The sequence below is a fragment of the Equus quagga genome, chromosome 10, assembly GCF_021613505.1.
Source record: "Equus quagga isolate Etosha38 chromosome 10, UCLA_HA_Equagga_1.0, whole genome shotgun sequence".
Classification (NCBI taxonomy): domain Eukaryota; kingdom Metazoa; phylum Chordata; class Mammalia; order Perissodactyla; family Equidae; genus Equus; species Equus quagga.
Window position 1 is genome coordinate 73101576 of NC_060276.1, and position 13324 is coordinate 73114899.

Genomic DNA, 13324 nt, shown 5'->3' on the forward strand with positions numbered 1-13324 from the left:
TATGATTTCACTCATATGTGGAGGATAAACAAACACATGGATAATGATAACAGATTAGTGGCAACTAGACGGGAGGAGGGTGGGGGTGGGCCAAAGGCATAAAGTGGCACTTATGTATGGTGATCAATAAAAATCAGAGTATTGGTGGTGAGCACATAGCACTATATACAGAAACTAATGTATAATAATGTACACCTTAAACTACACAATGTTATAAACCAATATGACCTCAATAAAATAATTGAAAAAAATTACTCTACCCAGCAGTTATCATTCAGAATTAAAAGAGAGATCAAGAGTTTTCCAGATTAGCAAAAGCTAAAGGAGTTTATCACCATTAAACCATTTTCACAAGAAATTTTAAAGGGACTTATTTAGGCTGAAAAGAAAGGGTGCCAATTAGAAATAAGAACCAAATAAAAGTGTAAATCTCACTGGGAAAGATAAATATATAGCAAAGTCAGTGGAATAATCAATAATAAAGCTATTATGAAGGTTAGAATATGAAAGTAGTGACAATAACTATAACTGCAATAATTAGCTAAATAATATATAAGATAAAAAGATGTAAAATATAACATCAAAAACAAAAAGTCAGGGGGAGAGTAAAAATGTAGATCTTTTCAATGCATTCAAACTGAAGTTATCAACTTAAAATAGATTGTTATATGTAAGCTTCACAGTAACCACACAACAAAAACCTGTAGTAGATACACAAAAGATAATCAGAAAGAAAACCAAGCATACCACTAAAGAAAGTCATCAAACCACACAGGAAGAGAGCAAGAGAAAAAGGGAAAAAAGGAACTACAAAACAGTCTGAAAATAATTAATAAAATGGAAATAAGTACATACCTATCAATAATTACTTTAAATGTAAATGGACTAAATTCTCCAATCAAAAAAATATGGTGGCTGAATGGATAAAAAAATAAGACTCATCTATATGCTGCCCACAATGATTCACTACAGATGTCAAGACACATAGACTGAAAGTGAAGGGATGGAAAAAGATAGTCCATGCAAATGGAGACAAAAGAAGGCTGGGGTGGCTATAATTATATCAAATAAAATAGAATTTTAAAAAAGATTGTGATAAGAGAAAAAATAGGGCATTACATAATGATAAAGGGATGAGTCGAAGAACAGGATATAACATTTCTAAATATTTATGCACCTAATTAGGAGCACCTAAATATATAAAGCAAATATTAATAGACCTAAAGGGAGAAATAGACATCAGTAAAATAACAGTTAAGAACTTTAATACCCTACTTACATCAGTGGAAATGTCATCCAGACAGAAAATCAATAAAGAAACACCTGCATTAAACATGTTAGGCCTCATGGACTTAGACACATTTATGCAGAATATTCCATCAAAGGCAACAGAAAACACATTCTTCTCAAGTACACATGGAACATCCTCCAGGATAGATCATATATTAGGCCGCAAAACAAGTCTTAATAAATTTAAGAAAATTGAATGCATATCAGTCATTGTTCTGATGCAATGGTATGAAACTGGAAATCAATTACAAAAAGAAACCCAGGAAATTCACAATATGTGTAGATTAAACAACATACAACTGAAGAACCAATAGGTCAACAAAGAAATCAAGAAAGAAATTTTTTAAAATGCCTTGAGACAAAGGAAAATGGAAATACAACATAGCAAAATTTACAGAATACAGCAAAAGCAGTTCTAAGAGGGAAGTTCTTCGCAATAAGTGCCTACCTCAAGAAACAAGAAAAACCTCAAACAATTTAACTTTATACCTCAAGGAACTAGAAAAATAAGAATGAATGAAGCACACATTTGGTAAAAGGAAGGAAATAAAGATTACAGTAGAAATAAGCAAAATAGAGACTAAAAGACAACAGAAAAGATCAATGAAACTAATAGCTGCTTCTTTGAAAAGATAAATAAAACTGACAATCCTTTAGGTAGACTCACCAAGAAAAAAAAGTGAGGGCTCAAATAAAATCAGAAATGAAAAAGGAGATGTTATAATTGATACCACAGAGATACAAAGAATTATAGGAAACTACTATGAACAACTATACAACAATAAATTGGACAATGCAGAAGAAACGGATAAATTCCTAGAAACATGCAACCTTCCAAGATTGAATCATTAAGAATAGAATATCTGAATAGACACATTACTAGTAAGGAGATTGAATCAATAATCAAAATCCTCCCAACAAACAAAAGTCTAGGACCAGATGACTTCACTGGTGAATTCCACCAAACATTCAGAGAAGAATTAATACCAATCTTCAAAATCTTCCGAAAAATAGAAGAGGCAGGAATACTTGCAAACTCATTTTACGAGGCCAGTATTACTCTGATACCAAAACCAGTCAAGGATATAAAAAAAGAAAAGTAAAGGACAATATCCTTGATGAACATAGATGCAAAAATCTTCAACAAAATATTAGCAAGCTGACATCAACAATACATTAAACAGATCACATACTATGATGATGTAAGATCTATTCCAGGGATACAAGGATGGTTAAACATTCGCAAATCAATCAACATAACAAATCACATTAACAAAATAAAGGATAAAAATCATATGATTATTTCAATAGACACAGAAAAAGCATTTGACAAAATTCACAGCTATGTATGATAAAACAAAATTCTCAACAAAGTGGGTATAGAGGGAACACACCTCAATATAATAAAGGCCATATATGACAAACCCACAGCTAACATCATGCTCAAAGGCGAAAAGCTGAAAATTTTTCCTGTAAGATCAGGAACAGGACAAAGATACCCATTTTCATCACTTTTATTCAACATAATATTGGGAGTCCTAGCCAGAGCAGTTAGGCAAGAAAACAAAATAAAAGGGATCCAAATGGAAAAAGAAGAAGTAAAATCGTCACAATTTGCAGATGACATGATAGAAAACTTTAAAGACTTCTCCAAAAAAAAGGTTAGAACTAATAAACCAAATTCAATAAATTTGCCAGAAAAAAATTAACATACAGAAATTTGTTGCATTTCTATATGCTAATAATGAACTATCAGAAAGAGTAATTATGAAAACAATCCCATTTACAACTGCATTAAAAAGAATGAAATACCTAGGAATAAATCTAACCAAGTAGTTAAAAGGCCTGTACACTGAAAATTATAAGACTGATGAAAACAGTTGAAGAAGACACAAATAAATGGAAAGATACTCCATACTCATGGACTGGAAGAATGAATATTGTTAAAATGTCTATACTACCCAAAGCAAAATGCAGATTCAATGTAATCCCTATCAAACTCCAATGGCATTTTTCACAGAACTAGAACAAATAATCCTAATAATATTTGTATCAAAGCATAAAAGACTGCAAATAGCCAAAGAAATCTTGAGAAAGAAGAACAAATCTAGAGGCTTCACGCTCCTTGATTTCAAACTACACTGTAAAGCTGTAGTAATTAAAAACAGTATCGTATTGGCATAAAAACAGACACATAGATCAACGCAACATAACAGACAGGCAAGAAATAAACCCACAAATATATGGTCGATTAATTTGTGACAAAGGAGCCAAGAATATACAATGGGGTAAGGATAGTCTCTTCAATAAATAGTGTTTGTAAAAATGGACATCTACATACAAAAGAATGAAATTTGACCGCTATCTTACACCATATACAAAAATTAATTCAAAATGGATTAACGACTTGAATGTATGACCTGAAACCTTACAAAACCTAGAAGAAAACAGAAACAGTAAGCTCCTTGACATCAGTCTTGGTGATGATTTTTTGGATTTGACACCAAAAACAAGGACAACGAAAGCAAAAATAAGCAAGGGAGACTGCATCAAATTAAAAAGCTTCTTCACAGCAAATGAAACCATCAAGAAAATGAAAAGGCAACCTACTGAATGGGAGAAAATATTTGCGAGTCATATATCTGATAATGGGTGAATACACAAAATATATAAATAACTCATACAACTCAATAGCAAAAAAAACCCAAACAATCTGATTTAAAAAGAGGAAGATGATCTGAATAGACATTTTTCCAAAGAAGACATACAGATGTCCAAAAGGTACATTAAAAGATGCTCAACATCCCTAATTATGGAAATGCAAATGAAAACCACAAAGTGATATCAGCTCACATCTGTTAGAATGGCTACTATCACAAAGGTAAGAAATAACAAGTGTTGACGAGGATGTGGAGAAAAGGGAACCTGTGTGCATTTTGGTGGGAATGCAAATTGGTGCAGCCACTATAGAAAATAGTATGTAGGTTCCTCAAAAAATTACAAATAGAAGTACCATATGATTTAGCAATTCCACATCTTGGTATTTATCTGAAGAGTACAAAAACACTAATTTGAAAAGATACATGCACTGCCATGTTCATTGCAGCAATATTTACAATAGCCAAGACATGGAAACAACCTAAGTGTGCTTTGATGGATGAATGGATAAAGACGATGTGGCATATATATACAATGGAAAATTATTAAGCCATAAAAATAATGTAATCTTGCTATTTGCAACAAAGTGGGTGGATTTTGAGGGCATTATACTATGTGAAATAAGTCAAATATCATATGATATTACATATATGTAAAATTAAAAACAAAGGAACAAACAGAAGCTCATAGATACAGAGAACAGATTGGTGGTTGTCAGAGGCAGCAGGGTTTGGGGATGCGTGAAATGGGTGAAGGAGGTTAAAAGGTGCAAACTTCCTGTTATAAAATAAATAAAACATTGGGATGGAAAGTACAGCATGTTGACTATAGTTTGTAATACTGTATCACATATTTGAACGTTGCTAAGAGAGTAGATATTACAAGTTCTCATCACAAGAAAAAAAGAATTTTCTAAGTATGTATGGTGACAGATGTTAACTAGACTTGTGGTGATGACTTTGCAATGTATACAATTATTGAATCATCACGTTGTACATCTGAAACTAATATAATACTATACGTCGATTATACTTCAATAAAAAAAGAAGCCTTATCATATGGACCCAGAATTGTTGTTGTGATTATCAAAGATGAGCTAAGTGTCTATCAGACAGCTACTGTCTGAGGCCTCAAAACATACTTGAGGTTCTGTAATGAAGTGATGGGTACCATTCAGGAGGCTGGTGACAAATACTTAATAGGTTTCTCTTGAAAATCCTAACCTGTGTGCCATCTTCAATAATAAGGTCTCTATCGTATTCATACATAGCCAGTTGGCCAATCAGTTATAGAGAGAGATTTATTGAAGGAAGTTTTTATGATTTTTTGTAATTAATTGCATAAAGTGCTATGGTTTTAACTTGTGATGTTTTTAAAATTAAATTGTTTATAATATGTTGCAGTTGTACGTGTTAGCCTATTTTTCACTTAGAATAGTCGTTTACAGACTTAATGATATGAATACTATTGATTTGGAGTTGACCAGCTGTTGATAGGCAGAAGAGATAGATGATAGTTCTTGCTTCTTGCGATGCCTGTTTCTGTATGTTAATGATATGTTAGTTAGCTCTTAAGGTACTAGAATCGATATACATGTATATATACATGTTACTGAAATACAATTTATGACTTAATCTAGCTGTTTAACAATCGGGGCCATTAAGTCTGATCACACATCACTATGATAGAATATGAGCTTTTCCAAAGGTGTAAGGTGTAATTTTTCCATAGTATAACTTACAGTCTGCTAAAATAAAAGACAAGGCTGGTGTCTATAGAATATACTATGTGCATTTGTAATAATTATTTTATATACTGTGGTGTCAACGTTTTTAAATTACATATTTTACATTGATACATAGGGAAACTTGTCATTATGGAGAGCGTACAATTGTTCTCTAAGTAGATGATACTTGTTTTCATAGTAGCAAAACGTTATGCTGCATTATTACTTGCATAATCCTAATTCCACGACATGTTAACCAACACTCTGACAATATAGACATTAAACTAGGATTTTGTAAGGATTTTATATTAAAATACAAGTTGTTCATGCCAGTATTCTGAAGTAGTAAGTGAAGCTTTTCAACGGTGTTATTTTTGACCTCATAACTAGGCTGGGTTTTTTTTTTTCCTCTACTAAGAGGAAACTGATTGAATATGGTAGAAGTTGTATGCCTTGTGGAGTATGTATTATAAACTCTTAGAGTAAATTTTCATTGAGGAATAGGGAGAGGGGTGCAAATTCCAAACTTATGGCATTTAAGATGGTTACTTACGCCATTTAAGATGGTTTGGGGATTGGGATATCTCTGGTATAACCATCTTGGAAAAATTGCTTAATAGAGGTTGTCCTCAAAGTGATTTTAAAATTATCCTTCTATTAAAGGTTTTAGGTCAGTAATATTGACTAAAAATTTAAATAAATTTGTTCAGTATCCTCCTCCAATAAAGATCCATTGCAAAGAATGAGAAACTTTAGTTGCATCCCCTTGAAATTAGGAAAAAGTCAAAGGTTACCACCACCATCACTAGTATTAGAGAGCCTGGGAAACACTTCTAGGGAAAAAAGAAAGTAAAACCAGGATAGGGGCTGGCCCTGTGACTGGGTGGTTAAGTTTGCATGCTCTGCTTTGACGGTTCAGATCCTGGGTGCTGACCTACACACTGCTTCTTAAGCCATGCTGTGGTGGTGTCCCACACAGAAGAGCTAGAATGACCTACAGCTAGGATATACAACTATGTAGTGGGGCTTTCGGGAGAAAAAAAGGAAGATGGCCCAAAAAAAATGCACACTAAAAAATAAGTAGAAGGATAAAATGTTAAGGTTTTGCAGAATCAACAAACCATAGAACTAATAAGAGAATTTAGGAAGACTACCAAATAAAAGGTCAACTTATAAAAATCAATCTCATTTATCTACAATAAAATAATCAATTTTATTTTTGAATTGTTTATTTTTGAATTTTTTAAGATGTAGGATTGAGAAAAAATTGCTCTCCATATGGAGAAAAATTTAAATGGATTCCTAGATAAAAGTCCACAGAAAGGTGCACTGAAGATCTGATTGTGAAAAATAAAATTATAAAGTTAATAGAAGATAACATAGCAGAATATCTCTGTAACCAAAGGTGGGAAGGACTCTATAAACAAAATTCAAAAGCATGAACCATGAGGTGAAAAATGGATGGATTTGATTACAAATGTTTTTCTGTTCAACAAGCAACACCATGAACAAACTTAACAGATGGATGAAAAATTGGGAAAAGATATCTGCAATGTATAAAACAGACAAGGAATTAATAACTAAAATATAGAAACTCTTGAATATCAAAAAGAAAAATCTAACTAGAAACTCCAATCCATAAACCAATTTCCTCTACTTTCAAAATACATTGATAATTAAAACATTTCTCACTCTTTCCACTCTATAAGGCTAGTCTGCGCTGGATTAATCTAATCATTTTGGTCAGTCTTTACTGTCTAACTCACTCCCTGAGTGATCTCAACCATATTATAACTTTAAATATAATCTGCATACTGATGACTCAAATCTTTACCTTGAGTTCACACCTCTCCTCTACTATCCAGACTTGTGTAGCCAACTACCAATATCTTGACATCTCCACTTGAAAATCTAATAGACATCTTAGACTTAACATGTCCCAAACTGAAACCCCATCTTTCCCCCAAAACCTGTGGCTCTAAGTCCTCCCCATTTCATTAAATGACAATTCTTTCTTTCCATTGGTTCAGACCAAAAACCTTACAATCATCTTTTTCTGCTTTTTCCTCCTCCCATCCCATCATCTAGACCATCAACAAATCCCACTGGATCTACTTTAAAAATATATCCAGAATACGACCACCGTTCACCACTTCCACCCATATCATCATGGTCCAAGTTACCACCATCTCAACATCTCTCAACAGAATTACTGGATTGCTTCCAAGATCACCTTCCTGATTCCTCCCTTGCCTCCTTACAGTCTCTTCTCAATAGAGCTATCAGATTGATCATATTAAAATGTATGTCAGATCATGCCACTCCTCTGCTCAAAATCCTCCAATGGGCTCCGAATCCACTTGAAGTCCCTGCAGTGGCCAATAATGCCCAACATAGTCTGCTTTCCCCCTCCTCCCACTTTTAACCTTCTGACCTTTTCTCCTACCCTTTTCCCCATGGCCCACTCACTTCTAGTATACTAGCAGTCTTGCTATTGTTGATCATGCCAAATACACTCACTTCAGAGCCTTTACCTTTGCTGTTTATGTTTCTTGGAATGCTCTCCCCTTCCTCCTAAACTCTTTCCGTAGTCGCCACTCTAACTCCTTCTCATCCCTCAGGTTGAAAATTAAATGTCACTGCCTCAGGAAGGTCTATTCACCTCTCCCTCCACCCTGTCACATTATCCTCTTCTGTTTCCTTTATAGCACTTAGTAAGCTTATAAATATATATGCATTTGCTTTGTTTCTTGATATTACCTACCTTCTCCCCTAGATTAAAATTTATGACGCCAGGGACCACATTGGTTTCAACCAATTTTCACTGCATTACTTATTAGTGTCCTCAAACTTTTTCATGTTTTGTTAGACATTTGTATTTCTTCTTTCATAAATTTCCTGCCTATATACTTACTCCTTTTTATTTTTCAATGGCCACTCTTTTTTTGTAAGAACCTTTCATATAGTAATAGTATTATATGTCTTATACATCCTTTTAGGGTCTCATATCTTGCTTTTAAACTTAGAAAAACCTATCCCCACCCTGATTCCAGATAGATGTTCACTTATATTTTCTTTTAGTTCTTTTCTTTATTTTGAGCTATTTTACCATTAATCCACTTGTAATTTATTTTAGCATGTGGTAATAGAGATTGAATTTTATTTTTTCAAGGAATAACAATTTGTCCTAAAACCATATATTGATTGATTTTTCCTTTCTTCCACTGAAATGCTATCTTTTTCTAATATTAAATCTTTATATGTAGTCAGTGTTAGAGGAAAGAGTCAAGATTGCAATGCTATTTTGATGGTATTAATCCAGGAGCATAAGAAAGCCTGGCTCTTACTACTCACTCCTCTCCTTGAGGCTCCTGAACTAAGGAAACTATAAAGAATAGTAGTCAAATGAGAATAAAATTACCACTTCTCTGTTAGCTGAGCCAGTGTCCACAAACCCCTATTGCAGAAATCTGATAACAAATGAGTCAAAGAACAAAGCTTTGACTTAAAAGGTCTACGCAACTCTTCCTCTTTCTAGTGCTTTGCAACTAAGATGGCTACATCTGCAGTGCAGGCATTGTTCTAACTCACATAAGCAGTACACCCAGTTGCAGGCACAGGCCAACTTGCCACATAGAAGCAAGTAGTGCAATAGGAAGTGCTGAGATGAAAGAAACCCTGCCCACTAGTAAGGCATTGTCCAACAAACATCCTTGGTTCTGACTAATCAGATTAATAACATCTCCCTTGTGAGAAACTCTAAGGAAGGAGGTAGAAGGAAGAAGTGTGGGCTAGTAATAGAGTAGTTGTATCCCTACTGCTGTCGACAAAGACAGAAGTTTGGGTCTGTTTCAAGGATGTTTATTTTGTCCTGTTGATTAATATTTTTACAGTACCATGCTGCTTTAATTATTGTACTATACTATTGAGTTGTGCTAGTCTTCTCTCATAAATCTTTTAAAAAACAATTCCTGTTTTTTCTTGTCCAGGTATTCTTTATCCTTTTCAATGAACTTTACATACAATCATTCATTTAAGTATAAAAATGTGCAATTGTGATTTTGATTAGAACTGCCTTAAATCTATAAATTATTAACATAGATCACCTCTTCGTAAATAATGGTATTCTCCAAAGTTTCCTTCTCAGCTCAATGTTATTATCACTCTACACACTATCTCACTTGGTGATTGCATACATAAACGTGATTTCAAATTTCATCTATTGTAGTTAATGTTAAATCTCTATGCCTATTCCAGGTGTCTCTTCCAAATTACAGATCCATACTCAAATCGAGTATAACTCTTACTTTTATAACAACTCTCATTTTCACCTGGATATCTTACAGGTACCTCATATTCAAGAAATTTAAAATTGAACTTGATATCTCCTCCCTCTAAACAAACAAAAACACTCCCTGCTTCCTGAATTTCTAGGCTTCTTTGTAAGTACTACCTCCATTCAGGTGCTTAATCCAAAAATCTGCTTGTTATCTTTAACTCAACAATCCCCCTTATCCCCTCACCATCTGTTCAATCATCATATCCTGTTGATTTTCCTTTAACATCTCTCAAACTCATCTAATTCTTTCAATCACCATTTCCTACCACCCTTGTTAAAGCCATTATCATCACTTATATGGATTACTACAACAACCTTCTAACTAGTTTCCCTGCTTCCAACGTATCTTTTCTCTCTTTTTAGTCATTTATTGATAATTTCATACCTGGATCACCATCTTCCTTTCCACCCCAACCTCCACCATTCTTCTGAGTGACTTCAAAGTCTATGTGGGTGACTAATCCAACACTCAAGCCAACACTCTAGTCCCTTGATCTACTCAGTTCAAGTATCCTTCACCTCCACTTTACTTTTGCCCGTGGTCAAAACACAGACCTTCTCATCACATGAAATTGCTCTGCTTAAGTCTTAAAATTAAAGCACACTCACTGTTTCCACTCCCACATCTCCCCAATTACTCTTTAGTCCATTCTAATCTGGCTTCTTTTCCCATCAATTTATTGAAATCACCAGCCACTCCCTTGATGCTATGTCCACTGGGAATTTTTCTGTTCTTATTTAACCTCTGTGAAGCAGCTGAAACTGTTGACCTCTTCATCTTTGAAAGTACTCTCCATGTTTTTCCTTCTAATATCTTGCTCACTTTTTCTTAGGCTTACTTTTCAATCAATATCTCCCTTAAAAATTGGTCTTCCTCAACCTAGATGCCCATTAAGGGATGAATGGATAAAGAAGATGTGGTATTTATACATGATGGACTACTACTCAGCCATAAGAAATGACGAAATCTGGCCATTTGTGACAACGTGGATGGACCTTGAGGGTATTATGCTGAGTGAAATAAGTCAGAGGGATAAAGTCAAATACCATATGATCTCACTCACAAGTAGAAGATAAAAACGACAAAAAAAACCCACATAGCATTGGAGATTGGACTGGTGGTTACCATTGGGGAAGGGGGAGGGGGGAGGGCAAAAGGAGTGATTAGGGTCACATGTGAGGGGATGCACTATAATTAGTGTTCGGGTGGTGAACATGATGTAATGTATACAGAATTCGAAATATGATGTACATCCAAAAAAATAAAAATTAAAAAAAAATGGTCTTCCTCAGGGTCTTATCCTAGGATTCTTACTGTCTCATTTAATATACTCTTCCAGGGTGACTGTGTCCATTCCTTTGCCTTCAATTACTACTCAAATGTTGATGCCTTTCACATCTATTCATTCGGATCACAGCTTTCTCCCCTTATGTCCTTTAGATACCTCTGTTTGGTCCCTCAGATATCCCAAATTCAAAATCGAACTCATCATCATCCAATCTCCCCCATTCCAAGTCAGCTTTTCCCATGTTCCTTATCTTGGTGAATGACATCACTATTTACTTGATTTCCCAAGCCAAAAATTGGGAATCATTTTAGAATTTTTCTCCAAAAATATGAATATCATTCAAGAATCCTTCTTTCTCCCCTTCAATATCTAATGAATCACCAAATCACGTTGATTCTATCTCACTAATCTTTTTATAACCTATCCTCTTTCTTCTACTCCAACTTTCATCTTTCTTCATATTGAGGCTTCATATATTGCATCCCCTACATCTGGGACTTCTTTTTTCCTGCTTTTGTCCCCATATTATCCCTTCACCTGTATGCTTCTTTCATATCCTTTAGATCAGTGGTTCTCAAAGTGTAGTTCCGGATCCAGCAACATCAGAATCACCTTGGAACCTGTTTGAACTAGCAAATTCTTGAGCACCATCCCAAACCTGGTGAATCAGAGGCCCTGGGAATTGATCCCAGCAATCTATGGTTTAACAAACCTTTCAGGTGATTCTGATACATGCTAAAGTTTGAGAACTACAGATTTAGATTTCAGCCAAGATAACACCTACTCTGGGAAACCACTCTTAACCATTCAAACATTAGATTAGATACCCTATTCCACACCTCCATAGCACACTTTGAAAACTCCTATTTGATGCTTAAAACACTGCATTATAATTACCAGTTTACTTGTTACTCTATCATAATAGCCCAAGATTTTTAAGGGTGGGAACAAGTATTATTTCCCACTGCATCCATAACTTCTAAAATTGTGCCTGCACCCAGCAGGCCTCCAGTAATTGTTTATTCAGTGAATGAATGATTGGAAGAGAATGTGGTCAAGATTATGGTCACCCTACATTTAGTATTAGGAGCTTAGTATGTGACTGGAGTTATGATTTAGTCTGTACTAGGGAGACAAGAACTTTAACTATGGCTAGAGTTAAGGATCAGTTTGTGGTCTGGGATAGGTCACTCTCTAGCCATGATTAGGAGCTCAGACTATAACAAAGGTTAACTTCAGATCTAGAGAGGGTTAGGAACTCAATCCATATTCAGGGTTAAGGCCAGTATAAGGCTCCATGTGTAACCAGTGTTAAGGATTTACAAAAGACCTAAGGTAGGTAGCCTGTTCTGAGATTGAGAGAGTTAGTATTTCATAGAGACAAACTCAGGCTGTGGCTTAGTCCTGGATAATATTCCTTTTTCAGTTCTCTAAGAGCATGCTTTTTTAAAGGAGCAAGCCGGAGGGCTGAATCACAGGTGTTTCACATCCTTTGTCCCTTCACTAAGCGTTCCCACTCACCAGGCTCAGCAGCCAGTGGCCAGCCAGTGCTGGATTCTAGCACTCCATGGGCATGCACAGAGTAGGGGCGGCTGGCATTATTCTTGAACACCACAGTTAAGATATCACCAACCTCTCCTCTGAGAAGTGGACCTAATATATACAAAAGAAGGAAAAGTCTCATTAATGGAGTAGTGAAACAGGGACATTAAAGGCAGTAAAGAAAGGGACGTACACAGGAGCTCCCTAGAACTAGGGTTTGCCCTGAGATAGGATCTTTCTGAGACTGAAAGTCATTACTGGTGCCACTTTTAAATTCAGAAGCCCTTAAGCTGATACTGCTATGCGTAGGATAAGGATACTTCTACAACAGGATTGTGTCTCAAATTACCCTTACTTTTCCCACCCCAGCTCTCTCTATATTATAGCCCAAGTTTCTAGATAATCGCAGCTCTGTGGAATCATTGTTGAAAAAGAGTGAGTTTGGCACAGAGTACAGAATTCCTGGGCTGTCTTCAAGGC

General features: G+C 35.1%; 1 protein-coding gene across 1 annotated transcript in view; it reads right to left on the minus strand.

Annotated features, from left to right (window-relative positions):
• HEPH (hephaestin) overlaps positions 1–13324 on the minus strand; it is a 114975-nt gene that overhangs the window by 65810 nt on the left and 35841 nt on the right. The window contains exon 15 of the mRNA XM_046673887.1: positions 12824–12955. Within this exon, the coding sequence (XP_046529843.1) occupies positions 12824–12955 (132 nt within the window). The remainder of the gene's footprint in view (positions 1–12823; positions 12956–13324) is intronic.